Genomic DNA, 16,318 nt, shown 5'->3' on the forward strand with positions numbered 1-16,318 from the left:
TTAGAAAACATACATGGTTGAGTAAAAAGATTCTTTGTTGAAAAAAAAAAGTTTCCTGTAACAGATTGGCTCCGTTTTGGACATATTCTGCTGTGGGTGGGTGGCAGAGTCTGGATCCTGTGATATTACTCAGTCCTTTATCCTCTCTGGCAAACCTTCAACTTCAGTAAGCCTTTAGCTTTCTTGGGAAATTTGTGTTAAGCAATTTTTGGATAAATTTGGAATTGTTTGGAAATGGAAATATTTTCTGTTTCCTTCAACTCTTGCACTTGAGACTTCTGCTGTATTGGTGGCAGAAAGAGGCTTTAATGGTAGTACCTTCCCGCATGGGCCTGGATTGCTCTTAAATCATACTGTGGAAACAACTTGCATTATTTAGAACTGAAATCCTGCTCAAGTTTTGTGTTTAAGGATCTTGGAGTGAAACGGCATTGGGTTTTATAAAGGTTTTACTTTGTTCTTTTGGTAAAGTTTCTGTACCTGGGATTTGATGGACTCTGATCTCTCTCTTTGCAGTACTTGAATTATCTAAATGAAGGAAGTAGATGGGCCATCTGACAGCTTCTGTATTTTGCATTTTGGTATTTTTCATTTTGGTCAGTAAAGCCACAGTAGGCTGTTCTGTTTTCAGGATGGAGGAAGAAATAAAATGCATCCAATATTCCCACCTGTGGGATATGCCCAGCCCTTGCCCTGGAGGGATCTCTGCTGAGACGAGAGATTTCGCAGTCGCCCAGCAGGACTCCCTGGAAAGGCAGCCACTTCTTGGGTCATGGCGAGGAAAAGTGGACCCACAATCCTTTGAGAGACACTATGCAGATCCTTCTGTAACCCATTGGTCTGTCCCAGACCCTCTGTAACCCATTGGTCCCCTACTGATCCCCTGTATCCCTATAAAAGGAAGCCCCCTGGCTCTGTGGGGGGAGAGAGCTCGTCCCTGGCTTTCCCCTTCGCCGGAGAGGACCAACAATAAAGCTGCCTCTGTGCGGAACCAGCCACACGGGCCTTCTCGTCTCTCTCTGGTCTGGTTTGGCCTGGGGGTGCCCTGCAGAGCTGAGCTGGAATCACGAGCTGACAATCACTAAAGAGCTGATAACCTCTGCAAGGGCCCCTCTGCCAGCAGCTGAGAGGAAGACACTGGGCCTCGGGAAGGCGATCCCTTTCAGGACCATCTCTCCGGACCAGTCACCTCTTCATGGGTCAGAGCCACGGACCCCTCACCAGCTGTAATACCCGCCCACAATGGTACTCCAGCCAATGGTCTTTCACATTCCAGCTATGACAGGGTAAGCATTAGTTCCCTTCTTTATAGTTTCTTGTTAGCCTTAGTGATGTTGAAAACAGTCATTGTACAGTAGCAGATGAGCAAAGGCCTGCGGAAAAACAAATCTGGTACTAGGCTGTTGTGTCCATTGGTGCTTCAGTTGCTCTGGAATGATCTGCAAAAACATCCAACTGTGTTAAAAAGGTGTGGTATTATTCTGGGAAAGAAAAATTAGGCAGAATAGTGTCATTTCCCGTGAATTTGACTTCCCTTGCCATTTTTCAGCCTTTGAGGTCATAACTAGTGGTCCTCTCATCTTTCTTCAATCTTAACAAAATGAGAATAGATGTGGTGAAGCATTGGAAGTAAAGCAGAAACCTTGTTTAGAGTCCAGATAAAAAGGGAGACTGGGGAAAAAACTTCACTGAGTCCATGCAGCTAGTTAATGATTTAAATATTAGAACTGAATGTTTCTACAGGAAATAAAATAACAAAGATGATGTATTTAGCTTATTTGTAGTCCTCCTGTAGTCATTCCCACCCACTGCTGTTGCTGCCATCTAGCTCTTGGCCTATGTCAGCAGCTGATACGGCCCTAAGCAGACAAAAGCACTACACAAAGTAATGGGTAGTGGCTCCTGGGAATGAGTGTGAATGGGATACATTTACAGGCTGAGTGCTTTTGCTGGAGATTTTCCTCTTGTCTTGACTGCTTTCCACCTTTGTAGAATGTTGGGTGGCAAAGCATTTGACCCACAGCAGTGCTACTGTTGGTGGAGACTGAAACAGAACTACTGAAGTGCACTGACGCTTACAGGTGTTCAGGTATTTCCACCACCTTTGAGGGTTTTAGGCCTTCTCAACCCTCCATCATCAAGGTGCTGTGTCTGTTTGGTAGCTGGCAGTCAGGGCCTCACCTGGGACATCCACCACCTGCTTTGTCTCCAGGTGCAGGAGCTCCCTTTAAGCTCAGTCTTACTTGAAGTACCTTTATAGTCAGTTTTTCTTACATTTCTGGCAAACGAGCTTCTGGTATTTTCTCCCAACCTGTTTCAAAGCCCCAATATCCACCCTAACATGCTAGAAACACTATTAAATGGTACATGTCTCTGTGAAAAATTGATAAAGCTTAAAAATATAACAATAAAATACATGAGTTAATGTTGCTTTATCACTAGGTAGTAGTTTTTTTCATGGTCTGCCTAGAAGTGTAGTATTTCAATAAAAGAGTAGTAGTTACTCTGGCACTAAAATCTGACTGTACTGTCTCCATTGGAGAGAAGTTACATGGAAGTTAAGTATGAAGCCAGCAATCATCCATCAAGTTAGAATTATATCCTGGTGTACCACAGATGATGAAGCCAGCTCTTTTCCCCCACAGTAGGTTTCCTCATCTTCTAGCCTTCTTCCTTACATATTTCTTTCTGTATGTTTTCAGTTTTCATTAGACTCAGTCCTGCTGTTATTTCTTTTTCTATTTCTCCTTCACCTAATAATTGTGACCATTTCCATCAGGCCTGATGTTCATTAGCTAATAGCTTTCTATTCTTGTGAGCCAGGTTTACTGAGTAGCTTCATGCACCAGTAATTGACTTGGTGTGAACTGTGAGCTGGACCACACAAGAGACTGTCTCAGATATTTTTGCAGTTTTTTCACATTCTTTAATACACACACACACACACACACACACACACACACACACACACATTCCCGGGACTGGGAAATGGAGCATGAAGTTGTTGATATAGGTGTTGTCCTTAGGTACAGGGGCGACGGGCAGTTTGGTGGTTAACTCTTGTGGTGGCATTGCACAGTAATCCTGCTTCCCTTGGTATTCTTGTTACCAACTCTTGCCTTTTAAGTCAGAAACTTCTTTAATTTCTTGGTCTGCTGTGTGCCAAATAAATTGGGAATACAACAGCAGAGTAGTTGAAAAAGCTGAAGCCAGCTTTTGGTATGCCTGGCTGTTCATACGATTTTGTGCAGTAGGTAGCAGCCCCTTTCCTCTACTTGAATATATAAAAGTGGGATATTTTTCCTGTGGAAGATCGCACTGTAGTAGTTTCTTCCTGAATGTTGTTCTGCTTCTGAAGTGATGAGTCAGCTTATAGCACAAGCAAAGCAAAGGAGTATTCTGTTCAGGACTAAACTATGCAGATTAACCTAATCCTTTCTCTAGGCTCAGAAACCAGAAAAATGCAATTATGACCATATTTTGCTGCCTTGATACTTAATTTTGACAGTTGAGGAGCCATTTTCTACTATCTATCTTTGATGTTGCTAGCAACTGGATCAGAATATGATAAAGAGTTTATTTTTCCTTACTTGCTGTTTCCCATTGCTTTGGCCCACTGGACACTAAGAATGCTGTCGAAACTGTTCAAAAGTGTATCTGAAAACTAAAATAACTATTCCAAAAGAAACAAGCAAAAATCTGACAGTGGTACTGCCTTCCAGGGGAAATACCTGTTTGTGAAAGGAGGTTATAATACATTTTCTCGTTCTGCTGGTTTAATGTGAGCAGAACAGAGAATTAAAACAGCAGCTGTTAATTTCATTGCCAGTTTTTTTTTCTTAATTTCCCTTGTGAAAAATTTCCTTTGATGAAAGCAGTCTACCTCTTTAAACTATCTTTTTATGCCTTCTAGTAGTATAGTGTTGGATAAAAAATAGGAGGTATGTGATTGAGGTTTTATAGTGACCAACTTGAAACCTAAGTAAAGATTCATTATATTTGTTTTAGTGATCGGATTGAAAGATTTGGTGCAGATGGTTTATCTGTTTGTGTAGGATAAAGGAGCATGTTTAGAAGGAGAGTAGATGGGTTTAAGAAGAAGAGAATTAAAGGAAAGGGATAGAAATATATGTATTTTGGCAAAAGGAAGGAGATTCAGACTTAGTGCTTCTAACATAATTGGAAAGAGGAAAAACATTGTAATACAAATAAGCAGAATGAAAGGTATATCAACACTGCAGTTATTTGCATTGCAACACTATAGTAAAGTGCAAAATATTCCCAAAATAAAATTGGCTCAGCAGTTTTAAAGTTCCTTATGCAGTGGCTAAGAAGTAGAAGTGGTACCTACAAGATGTTGTTTACCCAGTCTCATAGAGTTTTTTAAAATATGGATACAAGTTGATCAAAGGATACACAGCTTTATGCCCCTCGAAGGTTATACATCTTTATACTCCTGTCTTTGTCTTGTCTTGGTGTATCTATAGCTGCTCTTGTGTCTTTCTGGTAGATACATGAGTAATGAAACCACGGCTGTATAATATCTGGAAATGACGTCTTCCTTGCATTAAGGCTTTGGGTGTTTGTCAGGGATGTTCACCATTGACTTCTCAACTGACTCAATGGTTACTAAGGTGAGTGGTGCAAGATGCACTGAGAGATGACCTCCAGCTGGCTTTGTGGGCAAAGGGGCAATTTTAGAACTTATTTTGCACTAGTACCAGTTTGACTTACATTAGCTGTCCTACTAATAGAACAATATGTTTCTGACAATTTAATGATGCTCAGAACACTGAGGTAATCTTGCAACGATAACTAAGTTGGTTTTCACCAGCTGTCTCTCTAACATCTTGAGTGTAGGGAAACTTCTGTAATTGAAACAGCTTCCTTATACCAGACCACAGAGATTCATGTGGTTTGAGTAAACACTTAGCACAGATAGGCCTTTAGTCATGACAGGCTCCTGTGGAGGGTAATTCAGACATGTATATTAGACTTACGCTTGGAATCCCTTTCTGTAGAGGCTTTGTCTTCTCTCTGACGGCTTGGAGCCTAGGAGGACTGCCTTCTGAGATGCTGTGAGTTGGTTTCATGTAAGCCAGCTTTCATTGTAATGATCCATGGCAATAGAGGGGGGAGAAAGGGAAAGAGAAGACATTCACCTTTTGAACATGTGAGGCTGTGGCAGGTGTGCATCTGTTGCATGCATGCAAGACAGAATTTCATCTCTATAGTTTATTACTTGCCTACAGGGCAACCGTTCTGTAGTTTAATCTGATAATTTATGGCAAAGTTGTAACTCGGCTAGCATTTAATCTGTTAAGTTTTGTAACTTCAGTTTGTTTTCTTTCAGAGTTCATTTGATCATTTGGTCCTCTGTTTTGCCACTTAGAACTAATCAGTGGTTTTGGTACAGTACACTGTGTCCTTAATAACAAAATTTTAAATCTGCAGGTTTCAGTATTTTCACTGCAGGGATTTCTCCTTCTGAAAGGCATCTATCTCCATAATGGCTTGTGATGATGAGACAGAAGATCCAGCAGCAGGAACTACGTAAAGGCTGAAGGATATGATGGCATTTTAGAAATCTTAACCAAGTTGGTTTTTGTATTGCTTTGAATATTAAGGCAGATGTTTTTTGTCTTTCTAGTGAAGCATAATAATTAGGAATTCGGTGGAACAGGAGGAAGAGCTGACTCAGTGTCAGGTAACGTTGTGTCAGTTGTACTTCGGTGGATCTGTTCCTATGATGTTTGTTTTCAGTACAAATCTTTGTTTAAGCAACAAAAGCATCTAAGTTGGCCCTGGCTCTAGAAAAGAAACCCTCATTCTTCTTGAAGCCACTGATACACAACTGTGACATGAAACTGAAAATCACACGCTTTGGGATCTGTTAACACTAGGATCTGGATGCTTCTACAGGCTTAATGACTTTAGGTAAGACTGATGTGGGAATCTGTGGAAAGCCTGCTAGCTATTAATGCACATACAGAATGATACTAATAATGGGAAAGGTAAATCGGCTTCACCTGACCTCAAGAAGTTGGTTTCTATTGCTTTCAACTCTGCTAGAAAAGCTGCTAGCTCAAATCACAAACAAGCATAAGAGGATCCTGGGTACATCATCCATTCTTGCTCTTCCATACTAAGAAACCATCTCTAATGGTACCAGCATTGACAGAGTTTACACCCTGTCACTCTTCCTACAGATTGAAACTGGCATGCCATGCAATGTTGCCTTTCCTCTTTGTTACTGCAGCTTGTTTTGGACAGAGCAGAAGCCCAAGCATCATACAGATGGAAACCTCTATCAAAAAGTACTGAAAATGTAACAATGACAAGTTAGGAAATTTTTCGCAAGAATCTGATAGGAAAATACCTTGATGCTTCTTGTAGGGCACCAAAGATGTTCTTTGCCAATATGGAGGAAGCTCAGTAGACATTTTCATTTCAAACAAAAAAGACTGGTATTCATCATAACCTAGATAAGAGGAGGCCCAGTGCTTAATTTTTACCTTTATATCTCAGCTCTCTAACATGCCTTGATTGACTGTTGTCTTTCAGCACTTGCAGTCTGCCTGGCTCTCAAGGAATAAAACATTGGGGTCAAATCAAGGGTCAGTAATGACTCTTGAAAGTCCATGTGGTGATAGAGTTCTTAGTACACTCTTAGTGGTTTAAATTACACAGCTAAATCATATGTATCTGTATCTGGATGACTGCCTGATCTAGGGAAGGTCTTGGTGAGAGATACTAAGGCAAGTTTGATCATATTCATTCTACACTGGGACATGTGGAGATATGGAAAAGCTGTCCTGCTGGACAGAATTTCTGTGAGCTGTAATTAATTTCTCATTGTCAAACGTTTATTTTCTAGAGGACAAGTTCCAAGTCCTTCAGGAATACATGAAAGCATATGTGAGCACGAATGGATTATTACTCCAGTAAGGGCACGCATGCATGGTATGCTTCACTGAAGGTTGCTAACTATTTTCATGTTACTTTAAGCCACCATGCTTTCCTTTGCACTTGCAGTATGCAAAGAGCATGGTGATGTGCTGTATTAAGTTGTTTATCTGCAGCATTTGGATGCTGAAAGCTGTCTGAATGTGTTTGTAATATCTGATTTGCTTCACCAGTCCCCTTTGCACACTGCTGGTTGGCTCCTACCATGCTACTTAAGATCAGCTTTTAACCTGTGCTACAGAGGAAAAAGAGGAGCAGTAGTACATAGCAGACCTTCATCTACAACTTGGCTGGCTCTATGCGCGCACACAGGAAGAGATTTTTTACATGGGCCTTGCTGAAACGGGGAAAGGCTGATCCACCCCTAACAAGCTGACACATTCTTCATGTTCCTGCTGGTTTGGATATTCTTCCTTGGTTGCTTGCAAACTAGGTTCAGTGTCTTTCCTGCCAAACAGTCTCTCTTTTGAAGGCTGGGAATGTGAAAAATTTTCTATTAAATTTTCTACCTCTTTTAAACCTCTGTATCATGTGCAGATCTTTAAAATCAGCAGACAAGAATGAGATTTACTTCCTTGATATATTAGCTGTGTTTTGGCGTAAGTGCTTTATATTTGTGCCTGAACTTGTTTCTTACCCTGGCTGGATTCCAGCAACCCACCAAAGTCCCTCTGTCACTCCCCTCTGCACCTGCACAGGGGAGAGAAAATACAATAAAGGGTTCATGAGTTGCAATGAGGACCAGGAGAGATCAGTCATCAAATGCCATCACAGGCAAAACCAGACTTGAATTAGAGTTAATTTAATTTATTAGCAAAAAAATCAGGGCAAGATAATGAGAAGTAAAAGATCTTGAGAAAGACACCTTCCCTCCTTCCCAGCTCTACTTCCTTCCCCCACCAGTGCAAGGAGACAGGGAATGGTGGTTATGGTCAGTTCATCACACGTTGTTCCTACTTCTGCTTGGGGAGAGGAGTCCTTCCCCTGCCCTAGTGTGGGGTCCCTCCCATGGGAGACAGTTCTCCATGGACTTCCCCAGCATGAATCTATCCCATGGGCAACAAACTCCACAAACTGCCGCAACATGGGTCACTCTTCCTGCACTTTTCCCTCATGGGGTACAGTCCTTCAGGCACAGCCTGCTCCAACAGTGGTCCGCCATGTGGTCCCAAGTCTTGCCAGGAAACCTCTGTTCAGTGTGAGCCTTTCACAGGGTCACAGCCTCCTCTCAGGCATCCACCTGCTCTGGTGTGGGTCTCTTCCATGGGCTGCAGGTGGATCTCTGCATCTGTGTGGTCCTCCCTGGGCCGCAGGGGCACTGCTGCTTCACCATGGTCTGCACCATGGACTGCAGAGAAAGCTCGGCTCCGGTGCCTGGAGCACCTCTTCCTCTTCCTTCTGCACTGATGTTGGTGTCTCCAGAGTTGTTCCTCTCACATACTCTCACTTCATTCTTCTCTTGATGCAATTATATTCTGCATGATAACTGGTTTTTTTTTTTATTCTTCTGAAATATGTTGTCACAAAGGTGTTACCATCACTTCTGGTTGGCCCACCCTTGGCCAGCAGCACATCCATCTTGGAGCCACCAGGGATTGGCTCTGCTGGACATTGGGAAAGCTTCTAGCATCTTCCACCCCTCCCACTACCAAAACCTGGCCATGCAGACTCAATACAGTTGGGCCAGATGTTGATTGTCTGGCTAGTGTTAGCTCAGTCTCAAATCTGTTAAAAGAGGGAAAGGTACATTAACTCTGTAAGTGTAGGGAGTATGTTACTTGTTTGTGTTTCATGTGTCTTGTTTGTTTTGTTGTAGACTAATATGAGTGCAGAAGTAATACTTGCAAGAGAGGACTTGCACTGAGAATATTAAACAAGGTGCAATAATAAATGATTGTAGGTAAAACTCAGAAGCAAATGAGACCATGTTGATTAGCATAAGCAAAATGCATTTGCAGTGTCCTAGCAACCTTCTGTGTGTTCTCTGCAAAAGGGATTTTTTTTTTTAAAGAGGAAACTGAAATGAATTCATATTTCACCTATTCTTCATTGAAATTCAAGCAAACACAAGAGGGGGGAGTCAAGGTTTTTGGTTTGAAAATCTGACAGATGGGCGAGGGAGACTCCTGGCAGTTACAAGTGAGCCTGTTGATACTGAATAATACAATAAAGGGAACTGAAACAGATGCTGGAAAGACTAACCATTCTTAAAACTAATTTTGAAAAATTTGGATTGCAAGATTACTATCCCAAGCAATTATTACAAGGAAATAGAAAAGGAGCCAAGGATGTAAATAAGGAATCAAGGACTTGCAATAAATGAGTCTCTTTTGTTGCCCTTCTCTGTGGTCTTTTGTCATGGTAATTTTTCTTACTACCCTGCATCTGAGCAAAGAACAAGTTCTGGATACAAAATACCTATGTAAGTACTAATTATTTTGTTAGAACTTAATACAAATCAAGGTAATTAGATTTAAATATCCTCTTACCAGTAAGGTATGTACAAAGAATGTGATATATGGTGCTCTGTCCTGCTGTTGAGCTCATTCAGACAGAATATGATCTGTGAACAATAAATTTGTTTGTTCCTCATTGTGATTATGGAGGGAAGCAAAAAAACCCCCAACCCCTCCCAAACCCATACTTTCTTGTCTCAAAGTTTAACTTTACAACATCACTGTGCATCTCTATATTACTGCATTTAAATTTAAAATTAGATTTAGTTATCCTGCCAGATCTTTAGGCAGAATGGATACAAGCTAGAAAAAGAAGCACTATGTATGTTCTAGGAAGCTTTTCACTTTGCAGTCAATGAGTGACTTGCTAGCAATTTCTTTTAGCACTTCTTCATCTGCTAGAAAGAAGTAGAAAAGTTAGACTTACTTGAAGAAAAGGCCCAAGGAAGGCACCTTTTGTACCTTGGTTTCTTGTGGTGGCTCTGTTGTGCACCGAAGTATTGCTCTAAAAATGCACATGCTTTTGCCAAAATGAAGAGAACGGTAACTCTAGGCCTCAATCTCTTTTCTCTGTAATTAGGAAATGGAGCACGTTAGAAAAAATTTTGCAAAAGAAGCAAGAACCAGGAGCTTAACCACAGGTGTAGTTTCTTCACACCTTGAGTTGTCCCACAAAAAATATTTGGAGTAGCATTTTGAGAATTCTGAAGCCTTGTAAAGGGGTAACTGATTTTTTTTAAATTTTCAAAGAACAATTTCTTTAACTCTATTACTAAACTAAAAGCAGTTTTTAAACATTGTAAATGTGTGTTACTTAGTAGGTAGAAGGGTTCAAATAACACTTATTTTTTATTTGGTAGGAAACCCCATTTTGATTATTGGAAGGAATGATAGTCCCCCACTAAAAAAAAAAAAAAAAAAAAAAAAAAAAAATCTGTGTTAGCTTGAGGCTGACATTTGAGTCTTTTCATGGACTGTTGAAAATGGTCCTGAAGATGATTTTTATATGTTCTGTAATTTTTGCAGCATGTTTGCCTTTCATAGGTTTGTTTTATGATCCACAATTGTTTGGTTATGGGTTTTTTTTGGTTATTTTGCAATTGATTTATCCAGAGAAAAAGGAAAAAACATTCTCATGTTTTCTAAGAACCTCTGTCTGTAGTGTCTGTAATGACATTAAAAACGGAGTAGCTGCATAATGATGGTGTGTAACTGGCTTGATGATTTTTGATAGGAAGTCTTTAGAATAATAGTAATACAAATATTTTTTTCTTCGCGGTGCTTTACAAAGTGGCTGAAAATCATTTCGGGGTCTTATGGTTACATTAGTTATGGAAGTTTAGTGCCCTCATATTCTGTTGCTTTGTTACATTGCTTAGTGCAAAGTTTGGTCACTTTGCACTAAGATAAAGAAGGAGGATAATGAGATGCTGCTAAAGCAGAGTGCATACTTGTGGGGTCTGGTTTACACTCGGTGGTGTAACAGTACAAATTCCTGGCTACAGAGGAAAATGTCTTATATCACAGCATTCTTGAGTTCTGCCTCAAGGTATTTTTAAAGTTCTTGGGTATGGACTCCTTTGCCACTGAAACAGGGCAGAAAAAAGTAGTTTAATAATGATGGGGGGAGGGATTCTGTGGGGGTATATATGAATTCTGGAATTGGGAATGTTATTACTGATCATAAATATATTTTTTAGCAGTCATTTAAAAGAAATTTGTGCATAGAGCTTCTACTCCTAACACATTTACATGAAGGGTATATCCTGCCTGTGTGTGTAGCTGGATTTTTTTAAAAAAAGTCCTCTAAGCAGTTCAAGAAAAAGATGCTATTACTGGCTTGCTGAGAGAGGATTAATTAGGAAATGTCTTCCCTTATCTGGATTTCTAGAAGTTACAGTGGTTCACTTCCTCTTAGCATTATTATACAGAATGACACTAGGCACTATATTAAATAATTATGTTATTACGTATTTGTTCTGTGGGGCTTGGTACTTTGGTTAAATTTGAAGTTATTTGCTAGAGAACTGTTCAGTTGTCAGATGAAGGGATCAGCCTGAAATAACCTGTAACAGGGTATGGTATGTTTGAATAATGAAAAGTCAGGGAAAATCTTGAAATTTGGGGATTCTCCAGGAGAATCTTTTTTTCATAAATACTAGCTTTACTCTGCATACCTTTTATTCCCCCCCTCCCTTTTCTCCAGTACTGATACTCGAAAAGGTGGAAAATGGAGATCTGAGCAACAAGATGTTGAAGATCACGGATTTCGGCTTGGCCAGGGAATGGCATAAAACTACCAAAATGAGCGCAGCTGGGACATATGCCTGGATGGCTCCTGAGGTCATCCGCTCTTCCATGTTCTCCAAAGGCAGCGATGTTTGGAGGTATTGATTTGGCATTAAGTGATTGGATGCTAAAGAGTAACTAGACCTTCCAGGAAACCTCTCATGTGTAAGAATGAGTAATGGTGAACCAAATATTAAAATTCAGGTCTTAAGAACACTTTATCTACCAGCTTTCCATCTGTCAGACTTATCTCAGACTTACTGTTACTGTAGAAAGTAAGTGGTGGACCAGCCTACTGCCTGCCTCCTAACTTTTGTTGTTCTGTAAATTTTCATTCAGATTATTCTGGGATTCATAATCCAAATCCCCTCTGCTTTATCTAAACCAAACTTTTTGTGCTTATTTGGCTATTGGTTGACATAATCAAAGGCCATAATACAATCTGAGAATTACTTTATTTTTTTACTGTTTTACCAACAAGATAATTTTGAGATATTTTGATTTGGTAGCAATCTGTCACTGATGTATGTGTACACTGTACTTAATTGAATTCCTCATCCTGTTTCAATCCAAATACTATATTTTTCGCTTTAATAATAATTTTATTAATTATTTCTACCCTTCTAATCTTTCACATAGTAGATATGTGAAAGAGATGGTAGATCTCATATCTGGGTCCATCTGAGTATGTAATCCATAAATAGTAACTAGCATGTATGTATTGTGTTTTTCATTCATGCGCTGGGATTTTTGTGAATGAGGTAATTTGGTGGGGAGGAGTGTAAGGGTTGGCCCGTATCCTTCCAGAAACTGACTTTGAATACCATGATTAAGTGGATTGGTAAATATAGAATTCAGTAAATAGCTCTAGGACGGCAACTTTTCTGGATGCTGGATGACTTAGAATTAGTACTGAATATCTGAAACAGATGAAATAGAGAGAATTTTGGTTTTCCTGTGGAGAAAAAGGTGTTGAAATGTCAGGGTTTTGTCTTTAGAGCAGTAAGATTCTCTCGCTGGCCACTAATGCTCTTGCCCAAGTGAGTGCATGCTGTAAAACCTGTCAGGATAAAGAAATAGCCCAGATGGTAGGCTTGTCTGGCTGTTAGGGCAGATATTTGGTGTGGGGATTTTAATTTTCCTTGTCCAGTTTTGCTGAATAGATAATGTGTTGCCTTGTGATTAATCTGTGAACTTGTATTTTGCACACTAATAGTGTGGATAATATTCTGACTCTGTAATTAAATGTGGTAGCCTCTATAGTTAATCTGAGACAAACTGAGCAAGAACCAGGCTTTTATTTGGAGTGAAGTCTGGCAGAAATGAAAATCTTAAGGATGTGCACCTTTTCTGTGCACATAATGATAGTACTGGTTTGTACACAGCTTGTCAAGCTAAAATCTAGACTTGCTGTTCTCTGAAACAGTGCTAGGAAGGGCCTTTAAGGGTAACCTTAGGGAAAGGGGGAACCGTTTTACTCTAACTTTACTAATCCAGGCATGCTATGAACAGATCAGTAGATGTTCTATACCAGTATGAATTCATTTTTTAAAAGTTAAGAATTATTCAGTCAGTTGGTGATTTTCATGAAGGTAGCACAAGTGCCTTCTATACCTGTGCAAAAGTTTGGTCATTGACTTAAGGACTGTGAATCACTTCAGGATTTAAGGACTCTAAATAACTTAAATTATTTGTTTGTTTTTCAGAATACTTTATTTCTACTTTTGAGATTCCTTCATCACTTTCTCTTGTTAGTTACCAGTCTTCTCTTGAAAACACGTTGAGTTCCTCGTAATACTCTCCCTTAAACAGAGAGTCATCACCATTAAGACAACTGTCTTTGAATAAGCCTTTTCTTTCTGGTGGCTAAAACCTCTTTATTCGTAGTTAAGCAAGCTGCAAAGAACATGTATGCAGAGGACAAATGCTCGCCAGTGCAATCACTACTAGCCTGTCAATGATTCTAAGCCCTAGATTTTACAAAAGCAGTCATAGACTTGTATAATAAATCCTGTCCCCACCCAAGGATGCAACCTGAAATTCTTAACAGGATGAACTTTTTTATCCTATTAGACTTGCCCCTCCTCTTGTCCAGTTCAACCACTTAGTTAATCACTGGAGTCATAGGGGGTTTTTTGCCTGACAACCTTCCAGTTAGTCTATGCATCATCAACAGAACTGTCTCTAATGTTCACAAACCCTTTTATTTCAACACCTTTTCTTTAAAGCTTATTAGAATAATACTGCTGGCTGAACTGTTTCCCAGCCTTTGAACAAGAATCTTGTTCTCCTTGTGTTCTTGCTGCACCAACAGGTGAAGAAGATGCGGAAAAAGATGCATGCTAGGACTGAAATTTCCTGAGTCAGTCTTATTATAACTAACTGCTGCCTCATCTTTTCAAAACATGTTTCAAGCTCCATTTAAAAAGCTCTATCTGTTTACTCTAGAGTAGGGTTGGCAAAGAACTTAAAAAGAGTGAGGAATGGCCACACATGGTGTTTGTCACCAGGGTCTGGGCCACTGTGAAGCTTGTTCATAGTACCAGTACTTAGTAAATCTTGCTGGTGAAAACTTGTTGCTGTGAATTTTACTGTGCCATATCCACAAGCTCTAGATATACAGTAGTAACTTTGTGCTTATATTGCACAGAGGACAACAAAACTACAGTTTTATTTCAGTAAGTCAGTTCCTGTAAATCTGCTTATGTGTTTGTATTTGCTTTGGATTTACAGGGGTAAAGTAGAAGCATGGATGTTGCAGCTTATTCAGTACTGTACTGCTAGCTAATGTTAGTAGGCATATAAATAAAATTTTCCTGTCATTTGACTGTTTAAATATACTTCTTGTTTGCTACACACTTCATTTTTTACTTGTACTGCTTGAAAGACAGTCATATTGTCAGTAGTATTGGTATCTGGAATATAAAGGCACCATGCAACCTTCATCTGAGTTCTCTATGTTCCTTAATTTAGATGTTTTTAAGTTACATCTACTCTGAGACCAGTGAAATAATTGAGAATTTAATTTCCATTTAGGAATGGAATACCAGCTCTAGCTAAAACCATCAGATTAGCAGATCAGGACGTTTCAGGCATTCAGTGCTGGGTGTAGAAACTTCAGTCATTAGAATATTTTGTTTTAATCAGGTGTTGGTCAAGCACTTTCATCCACAACTGACCACTTGTAGGCTTCTGTAGTCTTCTGTGTGTAATGAAGCACTGGCAAGACTTTAGTACCTGGCAGATAAGTGCTGACTAGCAATATTAGCAGAAACTCGCCTAGGAGAAGCACATGCAACTGATTGATGTGAAATGGGCAGGAGAGGTCATCTCTGGAGCTGCCAGTTCATTAACATGGCAAAATGCCAGCTGTTAATAGCCATAAAAATGTGATGAAGTTTGGGTGGTTTTTACTGAACAAAAGTAATGTTCTATTTTCTTTTGGAACTGAGATCTCCTTGTTGGGCTGATAATTCCTTCCTCATGGTAAGTGTTGAACCTGGAGAAATGGATAAGAGAAGCTTATGGCACAAATGCCATGTAACAGTACCAGTGAGAAAAAAAATAGTTGTTTTTTAAAAGTTCACAGACTAACAAGGGAGGTGGCAAAATCACATGTGAAATCCTGCAGACCTCCAGCCTCCCTCGCCCTGAAAATCCAGTGTGTAGGATTGAACCTGATGTTAAATGGCTTAAGGGATTACTGGATCACTGAAAGATGGTTAATTATTCACACAAGTGTCAGTTGACTGGGATGCATGGGTTGTGTCACATGGTTCATTTCATAATTGAAGTCCAAAAATTACTACTAGGTGCTGGAAAAATAAATGAATTTGATCACTTCTTCTTTCTCCCCATTGAGAATGAGTAGAGGCCCTTGTTTCTTTCTTTCTATGCCTTTTTTTTTTTTTTGTAGAAGTCTTCTGACTCTGGCTTTTTCCTTTGTACTTGCCAGTCTTCTGCTTGAGAGTTAATAGAAAACACTGTGTTCAGCACCTCTCTTGGTGTTTATTCACTTGGGATTATTGTTCAAGTGCCAAAAAGCAGTATTCCCTAGTTCTGTGGAAGCAGTATTCTCAGCAATGAGCTGTAGGTGTGGCGGCATTGAGCTTTGTCAGAAGCAAAATGACCTTTCCTGCAATATACACTTCTAGTGTCACATTAGAAGAAACAGCAATCTGTCTATTCCTTTTTCCTTTAAAAATTACCCTGCAGAAGAAGTGCTTTGAGCTAATCAGTAGTGATTTATCCAGTACTAGTGTTAAAGTAATAATACAACTCTTTGGTAGATTTTACTACCTTTTGCTATCAACAGTCATATCCAAACTGAAGAGTAACACGAATGATCAATCAGATTTAGACAGTTCAAATATACATTCAGCCCAGTTTTCATTTTCTTTGAGTGTTTTATAAATCCTAGAAGGCCAAAAAGAAAATGGGAACTCCTTAGACTCTTAATTTATTTTTTTTCAAATAATGCTCTTGAGACAGTAAGAAATAATAAATGATAATATCAAGAGTATGAATTACATAGGAAAAAAGCAAAAGATCGTGTCGGTCAAAAAATGTTATATTCTGCTTAATAAAGTAAAATAGCTGTGTTAGCA

The 16,318-nt window shown here is 39.5% G+C and overlaps 1 protein-coding gene across 4 annotated transcripts in view; it reads left to right on the plus strand.

The window, feature by feature from the left end:
- The window catches only part of MAP3K9 (mitogen-activated protein kinase kinase kinase 9), a 54,518-nt gene that overhangs the window by 16,762 nt on the left and 21,438 nt on the right, over window positions 1–16,318 (plus strand). For 2 of the 4 annotated variants that reach the window (XM_069017541.1, XM_069017543.1), the window contains exon 3: window positions 11,629–11,809. The exons of the other annotated variants lie outside the window; for them this stretch is intronic. In XM_069017541.1, coding sequence (XP_068873642.1) covers window positions 11,629–11,809 — 181 coding nt within the window. The remainder of the gene's footprint in view (window positions 1–11,628; window positions 11,810–16,318) is intronic. 4 annotated transcript variants of the gene reach the window in all.

This window comes from Aphelocoma coerulescens, chromosome 5 (genome assembly GCF_041296385.1).
Source record: "Aphelocoma coerulescens isolate FSJ_1873_10779 chromosome 5, UR_Acoe_1.0, whole genome shotgun sequence".
Lineage (NCBI taxonomy): Eukaryota > Metazoa > Chordata > Aves > Passeriformes > Corvidae > Aphelocoma > Aphelocoma coerulescens.